The sequence below is a fragment of the Rhinolophus sinicus genome, chromosome 7, assembly GCF_057876585.1.
Source record: "Rhinolophus sinicus isolate RSI-liver-muscle chromosome 7, RSI-T2T, whole genome shotgun sequence".
NCBI lineage: Eukaryota > Metazoa > Chordata > Mammalia > Chiroptera > Rhinolophidae > Rhinolophus > Rhinolophus sinicus.
In genome coordinates this window covers 8654631-8676177 of record NC_142507.1, presented here as the reverse complement: position 1 = coordinate 8676177, position 21547 = coordinate 8654631, and the positions used below count along the sequence as shown (strand labels likewise).

Genomic DNA, 21547 nt, shown 5'->3' with positions numbered 1-21547 from the left:
TCCTATAAACATGTATTGAATGCCTCCTAAGTGCCAGGGCGCAGACATGGAGATGCTAAGGCCCATGACACAGCCCTGCACCTCACAAAGGTCACTGGTCACTAACCCAATAGCAATAAATAATAATACTACTAATAATAATGATAATGGGTTAACAGTGTGATACGCATACCAGTGGGATAATGGAAAAAGTGGGTTTGGGGAAGTCTTATTGGCTGGAGTGACATCTTGGTTGGATCCGATGAGTCCAACAATTAAAGTTCCTCTATGAGCAAGGACAGAATGGCCTAGGCAGAAGGAACAGGGCAAACAATGACACAGATAGAAGAGAGCATGCAATGTAGGACCCCAATACTGCGCGAGCAAAAAGTGTGGTTACGGTAAGTTAGGTACAGGTGAGAGGCGAAGGATGAGATGGCAGACATATGCCCTTGGATTGCACCCTACAGACCTGTGGGGTGGCTACTGAGCACTTGAGATGTGGCTCATCCAAAACAAAATGCATGAAAAAAAACTTGAATAATTTAAAAAGTCAACTATATGCCGGAACGATACGTTAGATATATTGGGTTAAATAAAATATATTATTGAGATTAAGCCAACCTGTTTTTTTTTTTTTTATTGGGTCTGCTACAAAATTTTAAACTGTATCTGTGGCATTTAATCCTTCATGCGGTCCCTGTGGTTGACTCTTCAACAACCATTTCACCCCGAGCACTGAAACTAGTAGAGAGCTCACCCCCAGTGACTACTGCAGGGAGGCACGCGACTGACCCCATCCGGGCTGAGCCAGGAAGGAAAGATGTCTGGAGGAGTTCCTGATACACGTGCCTCAGCCCCGCAAAGGAGACCCAAGAAGATCAGATCTGTGAGAGGTGAGTACTAGACTAACCGTGGTGATCATATCGTAAGAGACATAAATGTGGAACCACTATGTTGTACCCCTGAAACTCATACAGTATTGTATGTCAACCATACTTTAATAACAATAAAAAGATCAGCTCTCTCGTCTTCTTTTGGATGTGGCTTCAAGTATGCTGCCAGTGACACAGAGAAGTTCTGTGGCCACCTCTCCGTGAGCCAGCGATGAAGCAGAGGACGGCAGAGCTTAGAAACGGAATAATCTGAGGGTTTGCTGACACCCTAGAGCTGCTTTATCGACCAACCCTGGAGTTCACCCTTCCTGTGAACTTCCTGTTATGTGAGATAACAAGGTTCCTTATTATTCAAGCCAGTATGAGTCAGGTTTTCTGTTCCTTATAGCCAAAAGCATCCTAGCTGATATAACCCAATAGACTAAAGTTATCTCCCGGGCAAGAGAGTATATGCACTATCATTTAAGACCATCTGGTACTACAAAAGTCCTGTACATAGCCCACAATCAATCAATACATTACTGTTGTGATAGTATATATTTAAACAATATGTATGAAGGCTTTTTCTCTTTTAAGTTACCATAAAACTGCAAGACATTATGACATAATTTCTCAGGCACTAAGAGACTTTAAATTAATTAGAAAAAGAACTATGCGCAAAATTTAATTAATCAAAAGTAGAACAGAATACCTATTAGATCTGTAAACTGTTACACTTAATGGCTGCCCTTTCATGAGAGATCTGCCTTGAATTCTAGCCAAAGTACACATACTGGGAACAGCTCAGCTTGGTTTTACTAACCTGGACAAACACCCTTAAAGGTGATGCCGCAAATATACAAACGTGAGAGTTTACACCTCACAGAGTTACTATGAGAACTAAGGAAAACAATGTAAGAAGAGCCTAGCATAGTATTTGGTTCTCGGTTCTTTTCTCTTGCAGACTGTTGATTTCTAAAATTCTAAGTAATATGTTAAATATGCATTGTCATTTACTCTATGTGATAATCTCACTTTGTGTTGACTAAAAGTCAGATTACAGCAAATATTCATACGCACATACATATGTTATACTTTATTTGCTAGTTAGTGTTTGGTTAGGTGGCTGATTTTTTTAGTCCACTCTTTTCTTTATATGAAGCAAGTAACTTCCAGAAATAACCTGAACAAAAATCACGGAGGCAGTGACACAACTGTTAACTAGGAAGTAAGCCGACAGTATTTTGACTAACCTACTCCTACCTAACCAGTATTTGTGAAGTTGACAGGATGTAACTAGAAGGTGACTGATGCACTTAAGAGAGAGAGAGAGAGAGGAAGAAATACTCAGTAACTTCTAAGAGTGATGAAGAAAGATGTAGAAAGGGTATCAGGCCAGAGGAAAAGAGTAAACAAGATTTGGTGAGTTGTATCAAGGTTGAAGATTCCAAAAACCTTTCTGCACTATTACAAAGGATTTTGCTTTTCATAATATGCACTAACCAACATAAATTTAGTTTCCAAAAAGGATATCCTGAAAAATATTGAGCAAAACCCTCACTAGCTCAATCTCAACAAATAAATGTGTTTTTTACTCAACTTATGAATAAGGATAATGACCCTTCACTGAAACCATCACATGATCTATAAATACTAAATTTTACAAGACAACTGGCTCAGCGGGGACTAGAAGAAGTTAGCTATTGAGCATATTATGGGGACCGTGGGCAGTTATCTTTGTATGCTCTAGCATCCAGGGCAGTTCCCCACAGAGTTGTTCAGTTAATGAATGTTGCTGAAAAAAATCAGTGTTTGGAAATTTGAACTATGTTTTTATTCTGGACAATTAAACATTCTAAACTAATGTGAATTTGTAATGTAACATTTGTTGTGATGAAGGAGAACACATGGGGGACCCCCCCCCCTCCCCAGGCAAACACCAGCCTGAATGACTGTCCAGTGCTCGGATGAGAATTCAGAGTTCCCATAAGGGAAACGCTGGCCGAGAGACCCTTCCCCTGACGTAGGCAGCGCAGGCTGAGCCCACTTTCTGGAGCCTCAATTATCCCAGGAGGTCTGACGCAAGCCTTCACTACCCATCGGCGTTCGGAGGAGTTCTAAGCCTGGCTACTGAGTGCATTTCCAAGGCAGATCTAACGTCCGTAGGGAATATAGGAAAGGAAGGGAAGTCATCCTTCCACGTTTCCTAGGGAGCGGTACCACATGAGTGACCGGCAGAGAAATGAATCCGGCCTTTTCTTTAAGTTAGGTTTAGTGAGGTATAACCTACATGCAGTGAAATACGCCCTTTTTAGCGTACCTCCTGTGAGCTTGACAAATGCATAGTCATGTTTCTACCACCACAATCAGAATTTAGCACATTTCCATCGCGCCAAAAAAATCCCTTATGACAATTTATGGTCAATCCGTCCCCAGCCCCTGGTAAGCACTGATCTGTTTCCCATCCCTATAGTTTTGCCTTTTCCAGAATGTCACACAAATCAAATATGTAGTATGTAATCTTTTGCATCTGGTTTCTTTCATCTATCATGCAGTAACTGGTAACAAGGCCAGTGAGACTGGGACACAGTGAGTGAAAAGGAAAGTGGTAGGAATTGATTTTGGAGAAGTAGAGGGGCCAAGTCACATAGGGACTTGTATGACTTAACAAAAAAAAACCAAAAAAATCTGGATTTACAGTAGGTCAGATGGGAAGCCACTGGACTATTTTCAGCAGCTGAGTAATGCGATCTTAATAACTAAAAAAAATACGTTTTGACTACTGTGTGGAAGATAGACCATGGTGGAACAAAAGCGGAAAAAGGAAACCAGTTTAGCATGCACTGCAGTTGTCTGGGCGGAAAATAGAATGGGAACATTGGAGGTGAAAAGTGGTCAAATCAGGGATGTAATTTCGAGGAAGAGATACTGGGACTGGACGTGGCTTGTAAGGGGGACAGAGGAGGCAAAGGATGGCACATGGTGCTGGGCTTGAGCAGCAAGGGAAACGGTGGTGTCACCTCTCAGGCTGGGGAAAGTAGAGAGGGGAGGAAAGAGGAGCGGGTTTGGCAGGTGGAGGGAAGGATTCAGGGTTCCATACATTTGGATGCCATCAGCATCCAGATGCCACTGACTCACTCTCCTGACCATTCTGCATACGTGTCCTGCTTTGATAAAGCTCACTTAGCAGCCCCTGTCCTGTTACTCTTGAATACAGTGAGTGAATGCACTGGGTCATACATTCAGTTTCCACGTCACTCGGTCCCCAGAGGTAAATTTTTAAAAAATAAGCTGTAAAGGTTCAAGGCCAGAGAGTTCTTCCATTTCTCACCTTCATTTTCTACATAGACAAAGATCGCCTCTACATTTCACAGACTTTTTCTCACAATAAATACTTAGTCCATTTGCTCAACTGCATTGGCACAAATGAATAAAGAACAGAAAACATTTTTCAGTGACAGTAATTTTTCTTGCTTTAAAATGTTTTCTTCTTTTCTGGTCTTTATGGATGAATACATGAAAAGGCATTTAGTGGTTCATGTTTTCCATGCTTATGTGTGTGTTTTTTGTGTGTTTTTTTTAATTTTATTAGTCTCAGGTGCCACGCTTATGCTCTTGGTATGGTGCAGGAGTACCTCTGCTTAGACAGACCCTCGGTCAGAGGAAAACATGATGATGACACAATGTAAAGAAGCAGAGAATGGGAAGCAGAGGTTTACTCTGCGTCCCCTTTCCTCAGGGAGCCCAGTTACCCGAGGACGAGGAAGCAGCACTGACCACACCACTACCCGCACTTTGCACCTCTGAGGCCATCAATGCAGGGTTTGACATACAAAATGGTCATTCCAGTCAGCAGCAGTCATCCATCCATCCATCCATCCATCCATCCATCCATCCATCCATCCATTTCACCAATGTCAACACATTTCCTGAAAGTCCTTTTTTAACTTACAATATCATGCAAATTTGTTATCTATAATGAATTTGTATTTGCTTTCTTATAAAAATGTCTTTTTTTAAACTTACCATTGAGTAAAACTGACATTCCAGATAGAGGTAGTATAAGAACACTAGGTACAGTTGTGTAGGTTGTGCACTGCACAACTTCTGGGGGGCGGGGAGGGTGCTCCATTAACACTAGAGTTATTGTAGATTTGTTTATTACAACAGTTTTCTGTTGGAAGCAATAAAGTGCCTTGAGGAAGAGCCACTTCTTTCCTAATATGTAACAGTACCATTCAGTAACGGTGACGGTAGCCCTGAGTACTTTGGCTCATGGACCTGGCACAAGCCTGATGCAGCCTGTTTTACTCATGGAGAAGCCAAGTTCCAAGACGTGAAAGGACAAGGTCCCACGGCTCATTCATGGCAAATCCAGGTTTGATCCCAATCTCCCTTCCCAGTCCAGTGTCTTTTATAAGCAAAACGCTACCTCTGCTAACAGTGGTTGCTCTTCTCAGGGGTGTGGGTTTCTGAGGTGCTTTCATTTCTTTGTTCAGCCTAAGGAGAGACCTTTGCAGGATGGTTATCTCATGCTGCTCTTGCCATTTGTTTCCGCCATGGGTGGATATAAAGACAGAGACAGAGGTAGAGATAGCGACGGAGATAGAAATAGATAAACTTCTTGGCAAATATTCAAAGGGATGAGGTTGCCAGACTGCAAACTCCATGAAAGCAGGAACACATCTAACATTCTTACCACACGTCCTTGGCACCTAACTATAGCTAAGTTATAGTTTTATACAGGGAGACATAACACGTTCTACACGGGAGTTGGGCCATGTCCCTCAGATCGCACTCCCTTCAACAGCTAGAGCAAACGTCAGGGCAAAACCCTGAGGAGCAGCTGAGTGAGCTCTAAGCTGCTTTCCAGATCATTAAACTATTAACTGATGATTACTGGTGGGGCGCTTTCAACCAGGAGCAGGAAGATTGGTTACAGAATCATTAAAAAGGAGCACTACAGAAATCTCGTAAGTCATCTAACCAACTCCGTCATTTAACATTCCAGGAAACAGAGTCCCAAAGAGATGACAGAGTCCACCCACGTTGCTTCAGCTAACTGAATCCAGTTAGTTCCCCAAACTCAGATTTTCTCACCAATTAGTTGCCCTTTCCTGAACAACGCAATATCTCACCACCAATCAACCAGTGATTGGAAACCCACGCTGTCGAGAGACAACAAGAAGGAAAGGAGTGCCCTTCAGATGTTTGCCTCGGTCTTGTTTGAGCTGGACAACTCACCATGTGTTTGAGAAGGTCCACTATTACGCTCTTTTATTCTCTGTACAAGAGCACTACTCAGAAGGCAAACAAGATTAGTCAGGCAAAACTATGGAAGTCCCCCAGTTTACTGGGAAATGAATATGAAAGTGGGTTATGATTGTTCTGTACGTGAATGGTTAATCTAGAAAGCACAGCTGGTTACTCATACTGTAAATGGTGTATGTCTCTTTATTTTGACTCCAAATGAGAATTTGATCTAGGTCAATTCTATGACCTAGATCATGAGTTAAGTCTAGTCTGATTATTTTCACTGAAAATATGTATTATCTTATAAACACGATGTGTTTTCAAGCTGCTATCTAAACAAGCAAAGGAATTTGTTCATTAAAAAATAATAAACTTTTCAGGTTTTTAGCTTTATTTCAGAACTAAAACTTGAAGAACAACACTGGCACTTCACTTTAATAATACCCCAAGTTCTCGGAGGCGTTTATGTTTCCAAAAGTTCACACGGTTTATATATTCTATAATACTAAACCTCTTCAACAGAACTGTGTGTATTATAAGACACCAGTGTTATCCACATTGTTTTGAGGATACTTTTTCCCACGTATAATTATTAAAACTAAAAATAGTTTGTAGGACAATGATTTCTTCCTTATCAGAGAATTCTACATTTAAATTAATAATGAATTGCAAACTAGAAGTCTAAGATAATTTAAATCTCCTAAGATACCAGTTTCTCAAACCCCCCAAAATTTATATTTTCCCAAGTCTAGCAAATGGTGCTAGTGGATACTGTATTACGGAAAGCAATCTGGATGTGTGCACACAGCTTCCATGTTGACGGTCTCTGATTTCTTAGCGGGGCTGTAACAGACAAATGGGAGTGGCATATGATACCTGGTCATGGCTGGCTTCAATGGAGCTTCCAATAGCATGGAAAGTCATCTGGACAGGGGCTAATGTCAGACAGGTCACACACTCTTTGTCACTTTGTCTATCACAGTAGTGAACCTATAACAGAACACACGCAATCTGCTGAACACCACTGGTAAGAGGGAGCCAGATGCAACAGGTCCTTTCCTAAGGGTCTAGAGTTCAAGAAAACTTCAAATGATTTATGCAGCACATTCTTCAAATACTTAAAACTTTACTGGGACCTTCCAATGTCTATGGGAAATCTGTTAATTCTACTTTAAGTACTTCCGAAGTTTTAAGAGCTTAGGAAATGCTTTATGAAATGTTTTGTATTATGATATCCAGTAGAAAACTTCACAACTCAGGGCTACACGTATCTTTGTGGTCCAGCTTTTCATAATACATAAGGGACTCAAGGGTACGTATAACTCAAAGTTCATTTGACTCTAATGGGACTTTGTCAACCTGAATTTTCTATTGTATTTGACTCTATGTGTGTGTGACTGCCACTTAATTGGTAGAGACATTCTTTTATTTCCACATTAGAGTCCCTATAAAACCACTATTAAATATACGTGTGTGTGTACATATATATATATATACACACACACATATCACTACATCATGTTCTGCTTGAAATTTTGACATTACAATCCAATTGAATTAAACTGAAATGATTTGTAATGTCCTGACCAAAACAAAGTTACTATAATATTATTTTTCTTTTAGTGAATTACAACCAACCATGATTAAAAGCACATGTAAGACACTCCACATCAGAGGTAGGGTACGTGGGGGTAGGGAGAGTGTGAGCCCATCTTCCCACTGGGAAAAATTCCATCCTCCCATTTATCTACTTTCAAAAAAAAGTTCTTTCAAGTAGTGTTTATTTTCATTCTAAGCTAATACAGTAAAAATAGCATTGATTTTCTGATAAATTAATGAAAACATACCTACAGAATGGGATACCTACTAATTTTATATTACAGGGGAAATTGGTTTTATTAGCTCTAATGTCCCCAATTTGTTAAATGTGTGTAGATTTAGGGTAAAAGCTTAGGTGAAAATCTTGAATTTGTGAGGAAGAAAATTAAAACACCTATTGGCTCCCTGGCTGAGGTTTAATTCTAATTGTGGCATAATATCCATATATCTTCATTGCAGACTATGGTCCACATATATTTTGTCACATATAATACAGAGCTCACTGAAAATGACAACAATATGAATCCCAGTCTCATTGTTCAATAATTCAACTTTTTATACCAGCAGGGTTGTTAAGTGGCCACCAGTTTCCCTGAAGGTAGGGAAACTTCCTGGAATCTATGAAAAGCAGTTTACAGTTCAAGTCAAGTCAATATACAAACCTTTGTTTCTAAAGTACTTTAAAGACTTTATTAGAAAGATATTTTTCCAAGTTAACTTTGGGGGGAAAGCTCTGACAACAGTTCTAAGTCATTGTTTTGTACATCCGTGTTTATGAGTTCAAGATCGTGGAGGTCAGCTTACTATGGGGGAAAGTAAGGTGAGTGGGAGGCAACCGGGCTTTCTGGAGACTTCCTGGAACAGAACCATCACCCTAGCCCTAGACTGCAAGCTTACGGACATTTACATGAGAGAAGAATAAACATCTATTTTAAGTCACCAAGCTTTTTACCGCTCACCTAATCCCAGTGGAGTTTTTCCTATTGCCCCAGAATCGATACCGGGACCCACAGCCAACAACGAAAGGAGAACTAAAGAGCTGCCAACATGTAGGACTGGGTCTCATTTCCTTCCCCCACCCCCTTACGGAGGGTCAGCAGAACTGGTTCAAACATAAAGAATACACAGAGGAACTAGGAGGATCCAGTGAATGGGAGGATATCATCTTGACTGTCCGTGTTATAAGGAATATGGTATTTCCAGAGAGTGGTGCAGCTCTAAGAAAATGGCCGATAGAAAGTGGGAGAACCTACATGGAAAAGAGACCTGCACACTCCTTTAAAATAAATTTTGACTGAGTATAATGTATGTCCATAAGCAGTTTGGAAGCAAATGAAAATATCATGTTTCCCTGAAAATAAGACCTAGCCGGACCATCAGCTCTAATGTGTCTTTTGGAGCAAAAATTAATATAAGATCAGGTCTTATATAAGACCTGGTATTATATTATATTGTATTATAGTATATTACAGTATAGTAAAATAAGACCGGGTCTTATATTAATTTTTGCTCCAAAAGGCGCAGTAGAGCTGATGGTCCGGCTAGGTCTTATTTTCGGGGAAACACGGTGTAGAGACCGGGTGTGACGATAGCTGAGAGCTTGTTGAAGGAGTCCTCAGCACTGTACCTGAAAACAGAAAAAGGTAAAGGGATGCTCTCCCCAGATCTCCATGGCCCTTGTAAGAAAAGAGAGTCTCAGCAGAAGCCAAGGGGATACTCAGGCCAACCAAAGTGACACCCACCAACAGAGGGGGTCAGGGACATAGACCACTGGGAAAGCCCAAAGCAAACATGGCTGCCCTGGAGGGACAGAGGGCGTTAGGAGAAACTAAACACTGCCTCAAGAAAATGGTGCATATCACCTACGTGGGAACCAGCAGTGGATGAAACCAAGCTAGGGGGGCACCTTCCTCTCTTCTAGTCCCCTCCAGGTCTCCAAACACCAGAGGGGGAAGGCCATGATGCAGAGGTAGAGTATGGGGAAGACGTCTCAGGGCGGATCAAGCCCCCACCCCACCGACCACAAATACTTCAAGGTAAATAAATGCACGAGTGACAGGAAGAGAAAAGGAAATCAATGTACAGCTTCCCTCCTCCACGTGTCTTGGGACAAAACGATGGGCTTACAATGGGGGGATATGAACTTGGGAGTTCTACAGTGAACTGGACTACATTTTTAAAAACTAAAGCTCACCAGAAAACTATGGAGTTTACCGAAGATCGCATACAAGTACATAAACGGGAGATATGACAGAGCATGGAGGAAAGTGGTGACCGAAGAAATATAAAATCACTTAATGTTTATACCCCCACTGCCTGGAGACTGCCCCCAAAGCCAGATAAAAATATGTGAAAAAGATAGGAAACTATTGCTTGAGGACACCATTTTGAATTAAAGAGTGACCGTGTGTAGACTAAAAGCCTTAAGAAAGGCACACTTTACATACTCATCAATCACTCATAAAAACAAGTTTGATAAGCTCTCTTCAGTTATATATTTTCTTTTTGGACATAAAATTAATATCAGAGTTCATAAAACTGTGAATTTCAAAAAAAGAGATCATGTGTGAGTGACATTTTGAAATCCATCCTTCTAAATCTAAAAATGCTTCCTATAATTCAATGCATCAGCAGAAGCCAGGAATCTTAAAACAGTAGGCTGAAATAATTTGGGTAACAAAACTGCATTACGTTCTATAATGCACAAATCTTCAGGATTGACAGGCAAAATATTTCTGCTACAACAAAGCAGTGTTTCTGCAAACATGGCTCTAAAAATTCCAATATACAATGTCATAGGACCTTGATTTTGATTAAAGAAAAATGAATAAAGGTAATTTTAAAAGATTACAAAAGTCATCTCCTATGTTTACTTTAATATCTGTTATTTATAAATCATATCATTTTGCTTTCCTTGGTACTCTAATATGAAAAGATCTTGATTTTTTATAATGTAGCACTTATTCTGGAGTTTTAACACCACCAACGACTATAAATTGACATTTTGTTTCTCATGGATTTACAAAACTTATTCCACTAAAAGAGGGTCAGAAATTTCAACCTATGTAAATGAAACAATATGGCTTCCTTTGAAACTTGCAAATCTATAATTTTTGCTTTAAAATAAGTTTCCTAGTTTGAGTTATAATTGCATAAACCCAGACAAGATGTTGTAATTGTGCTTTCTGACACTGATTTTGCCAGTCTAGAGACTTCTTTTCCCTCAAAGGAGACAACAAATCACTTCAACTAGTCATATAATTTAAGAAAAATACTACAAGCCTTAATTTACATAAAAAGCTAGGTATGTGAAATTTTTTCATGCTCATTTGAGAATATGAGGCCATCCAAATGAAAATTTAAATTCCCTACCCCCTACTTCCAAAAAACGTGGACTCAAACTGTTTCCTGCAGGGCTGAAGTTCCTTGATGTCATAGGACTACTAAATATTTTACTAATCTCAGCAGGGAAGTGGGTATCTGCTCCTCTGTCAGACGTTTTTAATGGCCACCCCCGATGGGACAAAAATGAGGAGGATGAGAAACAGACCCATGTTTAAAGAAAGCTGCTCACTATTCATTCAAGAAAGATAAAGACCTGTCCACTCTCATGTGATACCTGACACAATCACTGTGTCCAGAAGACATGTTTGGTCAGCACACCTCAAGTTCATTACCCGCAGGGGCTACTCCACAGCAGCGTGGCAGGGATCCCGCTGTAGCCACCACATGGGAGCCCTGCAAGGAGTAAACAGCAAGGAGCTGAAGGGCAATCACTTAGCACTAGCTCAAGGTACCTGATCAAAACGTGCTTGATTCTTGCAGGGTCTGCACACTAGCTGCGCAAAAGACCTGAATCTTTGTTAACACACAAAATAGCATGTTCTTGGCCAAGCACAAAGTGCTACTGTTTGGTATGTATTGCCCTAATAAGATTAAGTTGGTATCAAATATTTAACTACTTTTTTAGATCACTTGATGACATGTAAGTCATCTTACTTATTTGGATCAACTATGGTCAACGGTACAAATCTGCATGATTTCTATTTGAATATAAATTAACTAATGAATTAATTTATTAGTAATAAATGAGTTTCTCCATGAAAAACACTTAAAACAATACCTGCTTCACGGTTAGCATTAAAACAAATATTATCTATTCTTGTTACTATTATAACACGTTGCATAACAATAAAAGATAGGACAAGATATATAATTATGAAGAATAATATCACATTAGGTAAATGTCTGTCACTGACTTTCTCTAAAGCTTTCTCCCCCAATCCTTTTCATAACTAAAATCAACTCCTTTGTAACTCTTTGTAACTAAAATATAAACATATATTTAACATGCTCAGTCATGTACCAGTGTTTTAGCTGTATGAGTAATGTTTCACTTCCATGCAATATGCTTGTCACATTAATGCCTCAAAAGGGATAAGTGAATGAATGAAATCACATTATACAGACTGAGACTCAACTTGTAATTATCGTTTCTCTCTTTCAGAAATTCTATGCTTGGTATAGCTTTGAGAATTACATGCCTATATCTGGTGGACAAAATCTAGCAGTGATGTACAGAATTATTTCTACTATAAATCACAGATAAAAACTGTCTAACAAATGCAACAACAGATGGGTTGTCAATACTGCTGAGGGAGATCATTGCATTCTTATTGTAAGTGATGAGTATCTACATGACAAAAACTCTACATTTTTTTATCTTTGCTTTTCAGTTTCCAATGACTATGCCATTGATGGTCTAAGGAAGCAGCTCATTAAGACATAAATTATATATAGACACACACATAGTTATTTCAGTTCTATATTTTCATCAAAATAAAGCACTACGTGATTTGACAGTCAATTTCATATTTATCAGAAAAAGAGCTTCCTTTTTTGTAGTATGTACTCATTCTAAAATACTCACATACATCCACTTATATATGTAAAAGAAGCCACATTAAAATCTACAGAGCTTTGCAAAGTAAAACCTTTTTAACAAGGAAAACTTGTCCAAGGTCAAAGGAAAATTACCTTTCTACAGGCAGTCAGTACACCACCAAAGTTAAACTAATGCAAAATCTTCTACCAACCAACTCTACTACTTTTCATGTAACTGAATTCTACTGCATTGACTATCATTTCAAAAAATGGGTAACAAAGACAAGACCTTACAAACCTTTTCGTTATATACTGGTTTAATTCATAACGGTATTTAATTTTATTTTATTTTTAACAAAAATACTGGCATATGTTGCTTTCTACTCAGGAATTACAGGTTTTAAAACATACTTATTTGTATTTAAAATGTAATTACAGTAGATGCAAGATGGCGGAATAAACACTGCCTGCTTCCTTCCATAAACACACTAAAATTACACCTAAATTATAGAACAATCAACCTGGAGAACCATCTGAAGTCTAGCTGAACAGAAGTTTCATAATTAAGGATATAAAGAAGAAGCCGCATCCAGACTAGTAGGAGTGGCAGAGACACGAAAGAGGCCTCAAACCTCCGTTTGGCAGTTGAGAATCAGGAGGGATATCTCGGCTCTGAAGGTTCCCCCGAGAGGAGAGAGGGATCCCAGCCTCACACCACACTCCCAAGAATACTAGTGCCAGGAAGAGGAGCCCCACAACATCTGCTGTGAAAAACAGTGGGGATTCCGACCGTCCGGGTGGGATGGACAGCTGTGGGAAACACCAGCGTCCTCTTAAAGGGCTCGCGCGCAGGCACTCACTTGGTGCTCCAGCGGAGGGACGGTGACTCAGGGGGCGTCAGAGGCATATGGGAGGCAGACTGAGGTGTGTAGCTTTAGGACAAGAGCTGGAGGACTGTCACCATATAACCTGTGTGAGGTCCTCCTTCCCTGTCGCCAGCAGGCAGGCGCCATCTTTCCTGTGTTGAGCCTACCCCCACACGGCTAAATCTGTATCTGATTGGTCTGGTGTGCTGTGCTCACTCCACCCTGCTGACTCATTGAGACCCCAGCCCACACAACTCCCATAACACCTGAGGTACTTTCTCGGGAGCAGAAAGCTCCACCTGCATTTCACTCTACCTTGGAAGAGCTGAGTTCACTGGTCCCAGGTGGGCAGTGACTGGCATTAGTGTGCTCTGAAACTTTTGCTGAGTAGCCCTAGGCTCAGCACTGGCACCCAACCAAAACCTGCATTAACCTGGTGACCACAACCTTCCCATTCTGGTGACGCCCTGAGACTCTACCTCACCCAGCGTGCATACCACATGAGGCTTTATCAGTGGCTGAGCCTTAAGGGAGTCAGCAGGTGGCAGCAGGCCTCAGTGTATCCTGGCTTTTTAGCAGAGCTACCCAAGAGCCGGTACTGGTAGCAGATGTCCTCAGTTCACAGCATGGCGTCTCCCATGCAACTCCAAGTTTAGCACAGGCAGCAAACAACCGCAGATCTACCTACCAGGTAGTCCCCAGCCAGGCACAGGCAAGTGGGTGACCTGAGCTTGCACTGGAGCCCCTTCCAATAGGTCCCAGAACGAACATACTTGGAGGTTGGCTTCAGACCACAGCAGAGGACCACCCAATTAGCCCCACAAACGGCACACATGAAGGGCGGTCTCAACAGGAACCAGAACCCACTGGGGTGAATCCCACTCAGTGAGGTAAGCCCCCTGCACAGCAGCACTTAAACTGTGGATGTGGCCAAACCCCACAGCCAATCAGCCTGAGGGTCAATCCCATTCACCAATGTGCTAACAGCAACCAAGGCTCAACTATAACAGGAGGGCACACACGACCCACACAAGGGACACGCCTGGAGCACCTGGAGCAAGTGACCAGGGAGGCTGTGCCAGGGCCCCACAGGGCACCTACTACATAAGTCCACCTGGCCAAGAGTTGGAGACATAGAAGATCTACCTAATACATAGACATAAACACAGAGAGGCATCCAAAATGAGGAAACAAAAATATACGTCCCAAATGAAACAGGAGAAAACTCCAGAAAAAGAACTAAATGAAATGGAGGCAAGCAACCAACCAGAGACAGAGCTCAAAACAATGGTTATGAGGATGCTAAACGAACTTAGTGAGAACATCACCAAAGAGATAACAAGCATAAAAAAGGATATAGAAACCATAAAAACGAACCAGTCAGAAGTGAAGAATACAATAATTGAAATGAAGAATGCACTAGAAGGAACTACCACCAAACTAGATGAAATAAAGGATCGAATCAGCAACTTGGAAGACAAGACAGCAGAAAACATCCTGTCGGAAGAGCAAAAAGAAAAAATAATAATAAAAAATGCTGGAAAGAGGCAAATAGATCATTTCAACATGACCTAGAACAAGCATAGGTATCGATATTAGCCTGACATGAAGACACTACAATTAATCTCTTATCACTAAGTAAAAATTACATCACTGCCAACCTTTTCTACCAAAAGGAAATGTAATTCACCTTTGGATGAGAAATAATTTATTTTTCTTCAAAGACTTGATTTTCATATAATTCCAAATAGAATTCTCATATTGCATTGAAATCTATTTTGATACAAACACAAAAAGCTACAGATATTTCTGCTTGGAAGGACACATAACGACAGCCAATGTTTTCTGTACCACAGTAGCTCATTTCAGATCTACATCAGGCACTGTGGTAGGAACAGCTCTTTCTAGGTTTATAGATTACATTTTCTTTGAAATATCCTATATGTCTTCTTAGGTATGTGCTTGGGCCAAGGCTCAGCATGAGTGTCTTTGTCCTTTTGAGTTCCAGGATTAAATTCTTCAGTGATTTCGGGTAGAGTTAGTCCTGAATAGCTTATGCAGTAATAATAGACTGTTTTACTCGAGGCCTGCTTGCTGCTTACCTGTATTACTGTTACTCATCACAATATGTTTTTATATGCATCAGGATTTCTTAATTCAAATGTATTAATATTTTTCTCTATAGAGTTGGAAATTTTAGCAAGATGAGTTGATCTGTTATAATCCCACTGGTTTTTATAGAAGCACAGTTATGTGATAGGTAGTTTTCATCCCCTTGGGGGTTTGGCCCAGTGTATCCAGGTATAAAGATACGACAGATAATAAGACAGTTTGCATGAACTTGGGCTGCCCATTTGAATAACAAACATGAGTTTTAGGGTCACTATAGGAAGAACAAACTTGCAATCACCCAAACTCTCCAAGGTCTTTGGAAAATAGAAGAGGCCAAATAGAAGGGGGATGTTTACAGAGTGACTGCAAATCAAGCAGAATCTGTTGACTCCATACCAAACCTACAAATGTGTTTTGCTCATTGCACTTTGAGTAATTTCTTACCATTTTATGCAACCATTTATATAAAAAAGCAGGGAAATTTTGGGCTCAGAAGTGAGATGGCAAGTTAAGTTTCGAGGACAAATTAAAAATGGGGGGAAAAAATCTTTTCTAAGTGGGGAGTATATATGTATATGCACATTTCTTTCTTCACATGCTCCTATTAGAAATCTACAAAGTTTTACTTATCCTGGTCTGGAAAAAAAAAATGAATCCCTAATTCTTCAAAAAAAAAAAAAAAAAAAAGCACGGCAAATAGCCAATTTGATGATAAATACATGGATTACAAAAAGTGAGGTATAGGAAGATAAGAAAAAAGTGAAAGGAAAAAGGCTGATTTGCAGATTAAACAGCCCCCTCCACCCCCATCTTAATATAACCTCTACTAAGGTCATATCATTAAAATATGTTACACACATCATATATTAAAAATAAATACTTAAAAGGAGCCTGTAACTACAAAAGAAGACTGTTATAACATATTAAACTTCACAAAAGGAGATGTAACCGTTGAAACTAAGTTTGAATTTGTACTTGAAAATAAAGTTTTTAAGATGTTTCAAAGCCTCCTACTGGCATTCTCATCTTGCTGGAACTGGGGCCAACATTTACAATTCTCCATAATGAAAAGCCTCTCTAAAACGCACCTTAAATAAGTAAAATAAACTATTTGTGGCTTAACGAAGACACCAACTAAGTGCTTTTTATATTCTTTATGTCAGTAAAACAAACTTAGCTTATCATATTTTAATCTGAAGGTTTCAAAAACAACACTGCTCAAAGGATAATGATCGCTAGAAGGGGCACAGAACGGCAAACTGAAATTAAATCAATCTAGAAAGGATAATTTACTAAAACACATTCAGCCCTCCATATCCGCGGATTCCGTGTTGGCGGTTCCAAACAACCAGGGATGGAAAATATTTTGGGGGGGGGGGGGAATGTTACATTGTTGCTGACGGGTACTATGTGGTCAGGCCTATGATGGTGGCATCTGTATTGAACATGTACAGACTGTTTTATCTTGTCATTAGTCCCTAAACAACACAGTATAATTATTTATATAGCATTTACATTGTATCAGGTATTATAATATTCTGTCTAGAAATGATTCAAAGTATAAAGGAGGATGTGCGTAGGTGATAGGCAAATACCAAGATTTTATACAAGGGACTTGACCATCCATAGATTTTGGTATCCACGAGGGTCCTGGAACCAATGCCCCGGGGATACTGAGGGACAACTGTAATTCATTTCCACTTCCAATCTAATCATTTTTCTAATGACTCATTTAAACAAAGAAACTGCTTATATTTAATTATACAGAGATTTCTAATATAATTAGTATGGAAAATCATATTACAGATGCAGTAAAAACTGAATAATATAAATTATAACAAAAAAGCCTCCTACTTCAGCTCAAATGTCTCTCCCAAAGTAATTTTCTCCAAAAAACTGAATGATTTTGAAACATTTTGGCATTATGATTAGAGTATCAAGATACACAACCAAAAGCCCTGAAACACTATGGTATGACTGTAATTTCAAGTGAGTTTTTATGAAATGCATAGAAATAATAGAAGCTTACTGACTGAAACATAAAGTCTGACATTCACATAACTATTAACATAAAACCACATTTTCTAAAAAATAGTAAAACAATCATTAAGAATATTCAGGTTTTAAAAGAGGATAATTAAAATGTACTCAATAAAACTTCAAAGTAATACATATTCACTTATGAGAGAGATCCAAAAGCTTGCTTCTAAAATGTGATAAAACTTTAGGTGAGCCCGAGCAAGGATAAAAGAATTATCAAGAATGTGTAAATGTTCAGTCATATTCTGCTCTGTGAAGTCAGCTTTATTAATAACTTTAATGGTATAATAATTTAAATTATTTTATAGATTTAAGCAAAAGAATGGGAGTTTAATACCTACATTCTGGTGAGCAAGTACGCTTTCTGTAATTTATGAATTTTAATTAAAGATTGGGTAATGAAAAATATTAAAAGTTAAAACAACTTAAGTTTTCAGTACACTAATATAATTTTACTTCGTAATACAATACAGCTGTCACATACAATGGCTCTGGTAAGCTTAAATCAGATTGCAATGGCCAAGAAGGCCAAGGAAGGGTTTATACAGTATTCAATAAGCAATAACATCTATTCAGTGCACAACAACAAAATAAAAAGTACTAACCTAGGAACACAGAAAAAGAAGTCATTGTTTTTAAATTCCAGAAATAAAAATAACAGAATAGCATATGATTCATAAAAACCTGGCCCTATATTCTAAACTACAGTCCAATTAAAACATTTAAAAAATAGAAACAGTCTGTGTTTTTCTACCAGGTAAATATACCTGAGAAAGTTACCCATAGAGAAACAGGCTTTAAAACTCTTACCCACAAAGAACCTTCTACTGTGACGTTATGCAGATGTATCATGCACCTGACACTAAGGCATTTCCTACAGATTCTGTCTGCTGCTCAGCTGCCGATGGCAATCCGTCCGAGACAATATTTCATATAAATATCAAGCTCATTCGACCAAAGGAGCACAGTAATGTTTTAAAACTACCTGTTTATGTCTATTAGTATGTGACAATCACAGTACACGAATTTGGAAATGCTTAACTTGCCCATAAATAATGGATATTATCTCCGCACAAGCTTTAAAAAAAGGTCTAAGCAGTCAGCCTAATAATGGGGAAAACAGACTCTACATTTTGTCTAAAGATACGTTAAAATTATAACTGCTGTGAGCGACAAGAATTAACAAATAAATACAAATAAAGAAAATTAAGTAGTTCTTCTGGCAGCAAAATTACATCTACCATAATAACATCTCCAAGCAAAAAAAGCAAAAAAACAAACAAACAAAAATAACAATTCAGAGCTTTAATGCAAAGTGTGCTTTTTCTATAAAAATGCAGCGTCACTTTCAGATGTTTCTATATGACTAGATTTGTAAATAAGCAGTGAATTTCTTTTCATCCCAGTTTATTTCCAGTTCAGATTATAGATAGACCTAAAAATTAGTTTTTTTTCCAGTACTTTAATTGTATGAATCGAGGTCTTTTTATTTTGAACAGTGATTTATTGTCAGTCTTAAACAACAAAATGAAATTCTAAAATTTTAACTTTAAGTGTTTAAAAATTCAGATGACAGAGCCAATAATTGGTAACAGTTTCTTTAATTTCATATTAAAGTCTAATTAAAAACACGAATGACTACCTGGCAATATATCTGAAAGAATCCGTGTTCTGTGAAGAAGAAAAAAATCATGCAAAATCCCCCCCACCCCACAAACACATAATCTTTTTCCTTATTTTGTATCTAAATTTGTAAAATGTTTATAAATACATGATTATCCTACACAATACAGATCTCCTAGAGCATTTCTAGAGGAAATTACAGTTTTGGGTCTTAAGGAATAAGACTGAGATGAAAAAGGGGATGAAAACAGTGAAATCTGAGGGAGGAAAACACTCCCACACAAGCACGCTTGTCTCTCTACGCAAGTTAGCGGTTACAGCTCAGTGCATGATTTTCAAGGAAACTACGAAATCAGAACACAGGCATTTCCACTTCCTAGAGTTAACGATTCTTTGAAAAGTTCTATCCATAAAGAATGGTTGGGGTGGTATTTTTGTTTTGTTTTTCCAAAATGCAACAAAGAATAAATAGGAAAAAAGTTTCCATCCCCAAATTCATACACACACAAGTTAGGTGGAACTGTAAGCCAGTTTAGACTGCCCATTGAAATCGAATTATTGGTACCACCGGAGGCAGATGCTACCCGAGATGGTTCAAAATATGATCCAGGAAAACAAATACATGTTGTTATGCCTCAAACAACGGGGAAGCATTTCATTATTGTTTTAGTATCATGTTTAATTAATTCCTAAGATAAAGGACTTCTAGGATGTTATACCTTAATGGTATACCTGAATCATTACCAGCAATACAATTCCAAGCCACATGAAAGTAAAACCATCAGTAGAAAAACTCAACCTTACTGTAAAAGGAGGGAGAACTACTTAGTGGTCAATACTAATACCCAATGTATCAAGGCTGAGTTTTTGTTTGTGGAAGACAGAGTGGGGAGATACATAATACCCAATCAAAACCAGCCGGAATGCAGAACGGGGAATGAAAAATGTTAAAAAGAAAAGAAAAAGGAGGAAGTGGAGAAACGAAAATGGAGCAGGGCCAGGTAGCAAAAGAATTACTGGATAGAATGAAAATAAAAGAAAATGAGGCCTTTGCATATGACTCTGTGTTTTCTGTCCTGTGTGTGCCTAGTAATTTACAAGGTAAGTGGCATATGGGTCACATTAGCAGGCAAGAATGAGCTTTCTGATGGATAGAGATGAAGGATTGGGGGCTAATGAAGTATTTTGTTTTCTTGTCTTTGTTTTTGCTTTGAATTCATACCTGGAAGCCTTGAATCCTTGCTAAATATTCCAGCTGTTTTGAAGGTTGTACTGGAGAACAAGGGGGAGTAGGAGAACTTCCTTTTAAACCTATGGCTTCAGCTGTAGGAGACGTTCCATTCATGAGGAGTTCCCTGGCAATTGTAGCTGAGCTATTCGATGTGGGAGATATACTGAAGAAAGAGCTGGAGGGTTGGTTCATATCTTTGGGTGACAAATAGCCTAGGGTAGTGCCAGAGATTACTTTGTGGCGGCTGGCTTCCATCTCTTGATAAACATCAGGAGACAAATGAAGAATTCCTTTCGGAGCTATAAATAAAATGAATGAACACTGTTATTACTCTTAAAATAATTGAAATAGAAATATACTATAGCATTAATGATTAACTCAGTGATCCCTTGGAATGGTAACAAAGCAATGAGAAACATTGTCCATCCAGCATCTTCCATGTACTTGCAGAGGCAACTGGAGTCTCCGTTTAGAGGTAAATAATGTATGTTTCAATATCCCTAAAATCAGAAGTTTAAAAAAAATCCACAAAAGTGATTTCAGTGGAACTTACATATGGTAGGGAACCTGTGGAGGGGGAAGGGTAACTGACGTGCGGAAATGCAATGGGGAATCAGATTAGGAATGTGTGGTGTATTCACCCTGCAATTTAGTATCATATGAGCACACAAAAGAGACAGGAAACCCCTAACACGTGCACACAGCCAGCAAAATAAGGCTGGATCGGTCAAAATCATCTGAGCTACACACTATATACCCAATGGCCTACTGGTGCTCTCCTCCTCGTGATAATGTCCACAGACAACTTGAACTTACGATGACATCAAAAAGTGACAGAGGATCCTCTTCCTCAAACTAGCACTATCACCTATCTTGCTTATCTCATTATGGCACCACCATCTATCTGCTCAGTTGCCCAATGTAGACTCCTGGCAACCATCTTTGATTTACCCACAAACATGTAGTTACCATGTCCGGTCTAGAATTTGTCCCTTCATTATCAAGTGCATCACAGTTCAAGCCAAGCCATGGACAGGTCCTGGTATCAAGAGGAGTGAGCCTGGGGCAGTGCTATCAGTTGGTGG

The 21547-nt window shown here is 39.1% G+C and overlaps 1 protein-coding gene across 26 annotated transcripts in view; it reads right to left on the bottom strand.

The window, feature by feature from the left end:
* STAU2 (staufen double-stranded RNA binding protein 2) overlaps positions 1-21547 on the bottom strand; it is a 223830-nt gene that overhangs the window by 89002 nt on the left and 113281 nt on the right. For 14 of the 26 annotated variants that reach the window (XM_074319223.2, XM_074319221.2, XM_074319237.2 and 11 more), the window contains 2 exons: positions 20454-20761; positions 6984-7097 (listed from right to left, as the gene is read on the bottom strand). In XM_074319223.2, the coding sequence (XP_074175324.1) occupies positions 6984-7097; positions 20454-20761 (422 nt within the window). Of the gene's footprint in view, positions 1-6983; positions 7098-19091; positions 20762-21547 lie in introns of those variants that run through there. The other 12 variants (XM_074319230.2, XM_074319234.2, XM_074319232.2 and 9 more) reach the window with 2 other exon arrangements.